This window comes from Cannabis sativa, chromosome 5 (assembly GCF_029168945.1).
Source record: "Cannabis sativa cultivar Pink pepper isolate KNU-18-1 chromosome 5, ASM2916894v1, whole genome shotgun sequence".
In the NCBI taxonomy this organism is placed as follows: Eukaryota; Viridiplantae; Streptophyta; class Magnoliopsida; order Rosales; family Cannabaceae; genus Cannabis; species Cannabis sativa.
In genome coordinates, this window is record NC_083605.1 from 8,449,701 (window position 1) to 8,455,707 (window position 6,007).

At 34.2% G+C, this 6,007-nt stretch overlaps 1 protein-coding gene across 1 annotated transcript; it reads right to left on the reverse strand.

Moving 5' to 3' along the window:
- Window positions 1–354: 354 nt before the first annotated feature.
- On the reverse strand, window positions 355–1,453 carry LOC115717356 (heavy metal-associated isoprenylated plant protein 39). The gene is made up of 3 exons (XM_030646325.2): window positions 1,121–1,453; window positions 952–1,027; window positions 355–857 (listed from the first exon to the last, which is right to left on the reverse strand). The coding sequence occupies exons 1-3, from the start codon at window positions 1,124–1,126 to the stop codon at window positions 550–552; spliced, it is 390 nt and encodes a 129-aa protein (XP_030502185.2). The 5' UTR covers window positions 1,127–1,453; the 3' UTR covers window positions 355–549.
- Between the last annotated feature and the right edge of the window lie 4,554 nt (window positions 1,454–6,007).

Consider the following 6,007-nt stretch of genomic DNA (forward strand, 5'->3'; position numbering starts at 1 on the left):
TAGCACCTCGGGATTTTCAATAAAAATTGTCTAAATATATTTATTCTCCTCAGTATTTGAACAATGAGCTGAAATATTACTAAAATTGATGAGTTTGTAATTTAAAAATAAATTACATTTATTATAAGATTATTTTATGTTAATAGTTTTATTTTGAAAACCTCTTTCATAAGCCAAGATTATTTGATTTGACTTTTACCGTTAAAAAAACTTTCTTACAAAACTTTGTACATCAACAAAAATGACATCTTTTGGAGGCTTAAATTATTTCAACAAATAATTTTAAATTTGACACCATCCACATCCACTTGAGAATAAAGACAAAATAAACTTGTGAAAAAGCTAGCATAGATCTGATTAAAACTATTAAATTGTAATTTGTCATTATAAAAAACTATAAATAATTAATCAATAACATCATGAATGTAATGACCATTCAATGAAGAACAACTAGCAACCACTTCAATACTGTACATTATACTTATCATCACTCTTCTAAAATACAAATTCTTTTCTTGAAAAAAGAAAAAAAAAATGTAAAAATTAAGCTTAGCAGATAACACAAGCATTGGGATCTTCCTCAACACTTCTGACATAATAATGCTGAAGTGGAACCATTTGAGCATTCTGATGAGCAATCCATGTCTTCTGAAGCTCAGCCAAAGTAATTGGTTCTTGTTTTTTAGGCTCTTCTTTTTTGGGTTCTTCTTTCTTTTTCTCTGGTGCTTTAGGTGGTCCCACTGATAGAATATCAGCATTACAATGCTTTCTCAATTTGCTTACCAAACTCACTGGATCTATGTCCCCTGTTACTGTCAATTTCATGTCTTTAGAATCCATGGAGATAGAATCAACCCCTGCAAAACAAATCATTGAATTCTATTAGATCATCATTTTTTATGACATGGGTTTCTTTTATTTTATCAAAAAAATTGGGATATAATAGCATACCTGAATGGCCAGAAACTGTCTTCATAATCTTCTTCTTGGTTCTGTCATCATGAAAGTCCAATTTCAACACCACTTGCTGTAACAAAACAGTCCCATATTAGTTTGATTGATAAAAAAGTAAAAACTTTAGTAGTAGAAAAGTGTAACTGAATATATATTAACTAATTACCTTCATTTTTAGAGTATGTAAGCTTTTGTGAGATCTGAGCTTGAAGCTTTTGAAACACTCAACAGTAGTAGAGAGAGAGAGATGGGAAGTTGTTTAGGGATATTGATAATGGTTTTGTGAATTGGAAGATTTATATAGGAATGAGTAAGTGAGTCAACGGTTAGGTCAATGAGCACAGTAGTCATTTGGTCAAGATAGTCATCTGAGTGGGACCCATAAGCCCACACAACACAAGTTTGCAACTTCGCAGAAAGAAAGAGCAAAACACTTGTGGACAAACAAATTAGAGAGAGCCATTAAAGTTTTTCAACTTTTCATTTTTCTTTTTTGAAATGAACTTTTTCAAATCACTTGAATTTTCCAATTTCTTGGAAGCCACGGAAATGAGAGAAAGTCCCTCACCACAAGTCGTGATGATATATATAGTCTAGTCTTAAACACTTGTATAGGTTGTACCCTGTGGTCCTTGATTGAAAGTTTTTCTTTCCTCAAAACACATCTCTAAACGCGTTTACATCTCTATAGAAGACTTTTAGTTTTTCTTTTGCTGAATTACAAGACTTTATTAGTTCAGATAAGTCTCAACTCTCCCTCATAACAAAAAACCAATAATAGATAGAAGCATAAATAAATACCTATCTTCATCCCATTTATCACTGTATTTGTCGAATTTTGTCCCTTCATTGCTTTATAACTGTAAAGTCCTTTTTTGGCAAGTTAGGTGACAAAATAATTTTTCCTTTTTATGGTAAGATTGCTATGCATTCATTTTCGAAATCTTACCTCTTTTATTCGGTTATAAGTTGCCATTTTCTTTGTTTGGAAAGTTGCACTTTCAGCTGAACTTTCCTTTGTTGAAAACCTCTCAAAAGAGAAGAAATTCTCTTTTGGAAAGTTGTCCTTTTAAGGGAAACTTTGATTATTGCCTTTTCCTTATTAATTTCGATTGTATCTTGATACAATCAGAATATCTAATCTGTTTTTGGCAGGAATCAAGCATTGAAAGAAGATCGGACCCGATTTTAGTAAGTTTCCGTTTAAGGCGGATACGCTTCGTCAACAACCGAATCTGATGTAGCAGATCGTGTTTCTTTTGGAAAGTTTTTGTACAGCTGCTAATTCGAACTTGTGGTTGCCTCTTTGGTTTCTATGATCTATAAATAGAGCCTAGAGAGCAACCATTCGAATTACCTCTTCCATTATTCATTTTTTACATTTATCTTTTGAGAGAAGAGAGTGTTTCTTTGTTTTGTGAGAGCCTAGTTGTTCACCTAGGTTCTAGTTGTTCTATTTCTGTTCTTACTCTATCCTAGAGGTTGTGAAGAACTACTTGACTGAACAAGAGATTGGTCTTCGGGAGAAGACTTGATTAAGCCTTACTTCGGGAGGAAGTAAGCACTTGGTCTTCGGGAGAAGACTTGCTAAAGCCTTACTTCGGGAGGAAGTAAGCACTCACACTTCAAAGACGAAGGGAGTTCGGGCTTGAAGGTATTTCAAGAAGTCAGATTCATAAAGTAGATTACAAAGGATTGCGGCAATACTTTAGAGGGAGTCTAAACTTGTTTAAGTCAATTGTCTTTGTAATTTTGATACTTTATTAATTGATTTCATTCTCTGGGCGTGGCCCCGTGGACTAGGAGTGTTCGTGAGAACACTGATACCACGTATAAATCTCTTGTGTCAAGTTATTTATTTTTACGCAAAATATTTTATATTACACTGTTCGGTTCTTTGTAGCGAAATTACTTTCTATTTCGCAAACGTTTACAGTTTTTATATTTTTCTATATACAACTGACATTTGCAAAAACACGGTTTTTCATTTGGTATCAGAGCGGGACACTAAACTCTTAGTGTGGTCCTATAACGTTTTTGTTAGAATGTCATTTTTTGCAGAAGGAAGTTCTATTTCTAGACCACCATTGCTTAATGACTCTAACTATCCTTACTGGAAAGTTAGAATGAGAGCCTTCATCAAATCTCAAGATGAGAAGGCGTGGAGAATGCTTCTATCAGGTTGGTCTCCTCCAGTTGAGACAGATTCTTCAGGTAATACTATTATAAAATCTGAACTGGAATGGTCTATTGAAGATGATAAACTATCTGCCTATAATAGCAAAGCCTTGCATGCTATCTTTAATGGTGTAGGTGAGGGTTACATTAAACTTATATCATCTTGTGTTTCTGCTAAGGAAGCTTGGGAGATTCTTCGAACTCAGTTTGAAGGAACTTCTGATGTGAAAAGATCTAGATTTATCATGCTTCAAACTAAATTTGATGAGCTTAGAATGTCTGATAATGAAACTTTAACTGAATTCTATGAAAAATTATCTGACATTGCTAATGAATATTTTGCTCTTGGAGAAAAGCTTGATGACTCTGTTCTTGTGAGAAAAATTGTTAGAGTTCTTCCAGAAAGGTTTGATACGAAACTTTTGGCAATGGAGGAAGCTAAAGATTTTAGCACTATGAAAGTGGAAGAATTGATGGGTTCCTTACGTACTTTTGAATTAAATCAACAGATTAAACAAAAGGACAAACCCAAATCCATTGCTGATAAAGGTAAAAGTATTGCTTTGAAAGTTGCTGATAATGAAAATTCTGATAGTGAATGTGATGATGAGATTGCTTTATTAACTAAGAATTTTCAGAAATATATGAAAAAGATGGGAAATAAAAAGAATATTTCGAAAGGTTCAAAAGGTAATACTTTCATTAAACCATCTGTCTCTAACAAAAAGGGAATTCAGTGCAGGGAATGTGAAGGTTTTGGGCATATTCAATCTGAGTGTGCAAACACTTTGAAAAAGAATAAGAAAAGTTTCAATGTCACTTGGAGTGATGATGAAACCGAAAGTGATGAAGATATTACTGAAAATGTTGCCCTAACCTCTGTTATGACTAATGTGTTGTGTGATTCACAGGTGAAAGATAGATTGGTATGTCTGAATAATACCACCAAACAAGAGGAATCAGATTCAGATGAGTACGAAATGCTGTGAAGAATCTCTTCTTTGAATCATACAAAGTCATGTATGAAAAATGGATTCGAGTTGCTTCGAAAATAGAGAGTTGAATAAATTGAATAAAAAATTGTCTCATCAGATTGAAATGTGTGAGTTGAAAATAAAAGAATATGAGACAAGTGTTTGTGATAAAGATGAAAAAATCTCTCTTTTGAAGAAGGAACTTGAAAACTTTAAGAAAAATGTTCAAATGCTTAATCCTGGATCTTCTATTTTTGAAAAAGCTCAGAATGCAGGTCAGAGAGGTTTTGCGAGCCTTGGTTCTAATGGAATGGAAAGTTCTGGAGTCACGAAGTTTGTAAAATCTAGTGTTCCAACGAATCACCATGAGGCTACAAACTCTGCTGTAACAGTTTCACAGCCTGTGGCAGCAAGAACAGCTTCTGATGCTGCAAAATCTCCAGGATTTTCGAAAAGGGTAAGATCTCAGGTAAAAAGATTTGTTCCCATTTGTCATTTTTGTGGTAGAAAAGGACATATCAGACCTAAATGTTTCACATTGAACAACCTGTTTAAAACAAATTATTTTGATAATTTGAAAAAATCTCAAAAGAAACATAAAGGTTTGAAACAAATATGGGTGAAAAAGAAGTGTCTAGCTGGTTTTTCTGATAAAACTGCTGCATCTCAAATGTGGTATTTTGACAGTGGTTGCTTTCTAGACATATGACAGTGACAAGGATTTCTTGACTAACATACGGCCTATGCAATGTGGAGAAGTCCCTTTTGGTAATGGCTTATCAGGAAAAGTTGTTGGTATGGGAACTCTAAATTTTGAAGGGTTACCTAGGCGAAAAATGTGATGTTAGTTGAAGGACCGAGGGCTAATTTACTTAGCATCGGTCAAATCCGTGATCAAGGGTTTACTGTGTCTTTTGATAGTGATCATTGTTATGTTATGAATGATGACAATGAATGTATCTTGCAAGGATTTCGATCCAATGATAACTGTTACACTCTAACCCCTGTGTTTACTTGTCACTCAGCTATCAACAACACCACAGATCTGTGGCATGCCAAGCTTGGGCATATTAATTTTAAAAACCTGAAAAAATTGTCAAATGCAGGTATTGTTCGAGGTCTTCCCAAGCTTGGTAAGGAAAGTGAAGGTAAGTGTGAACCGTGTCAACTTGGGAAGCAATTAAAAATCACTCACAAGCTCAGTGTCGATATCAATACCTCAAAGGTATTGGAATTGCTTCACATGGATCTTATGGGTCCAATCCAAGTTGAAAGTTTGAATGGTAAACGATATATCTTTGTGTGTGTTGATGATTTCTCTCGTTTTACTTGGGTAGATTTCTTAAGAGAAAAATCTGACACTTTTGATGCCTTTAAAACTCTTTGTCTGAGATTAAGAGTTGAGAAAGGTTGTAATATTGGGAAAATTGTTCGAATTCGAAGTGATCATGGTAAGGAGTTTGAAAATTACGTGTATGATGATTTTTGCAAGTCTACGGGTATAACTCATGAATTTTCGGCTCCCAAAACTCCTCAACAAAATGGAGTTGTTGAGAGGAAGAATCGAACTTTGCAGAAATGGCAAGAGTGATGTTAAATAGCAAGAAATTGACAAAGCGCTTATGGGCCGAAGCTATTAACACGGCTTGCTACATAATAAACGAGTGTTTATTCGTCCAGTACCTCAAAAACATCTTATGAAATCTGGAAAGGTAAGCGCCCCAATGTAAGTCATTTTCATGTTTTTGGATGTGTGTGTTATGTCTATAGAGATCGTGAGCATATTGGTAAATTTGATGCTAAAAGTGATGTTGGTGTGTTTATTGGATATTCCTTAAACAGTAGAGCTTATCGTGTTTATAACATGAGAACTCAAACTGTTTTGGAATCAGCTAATGTGG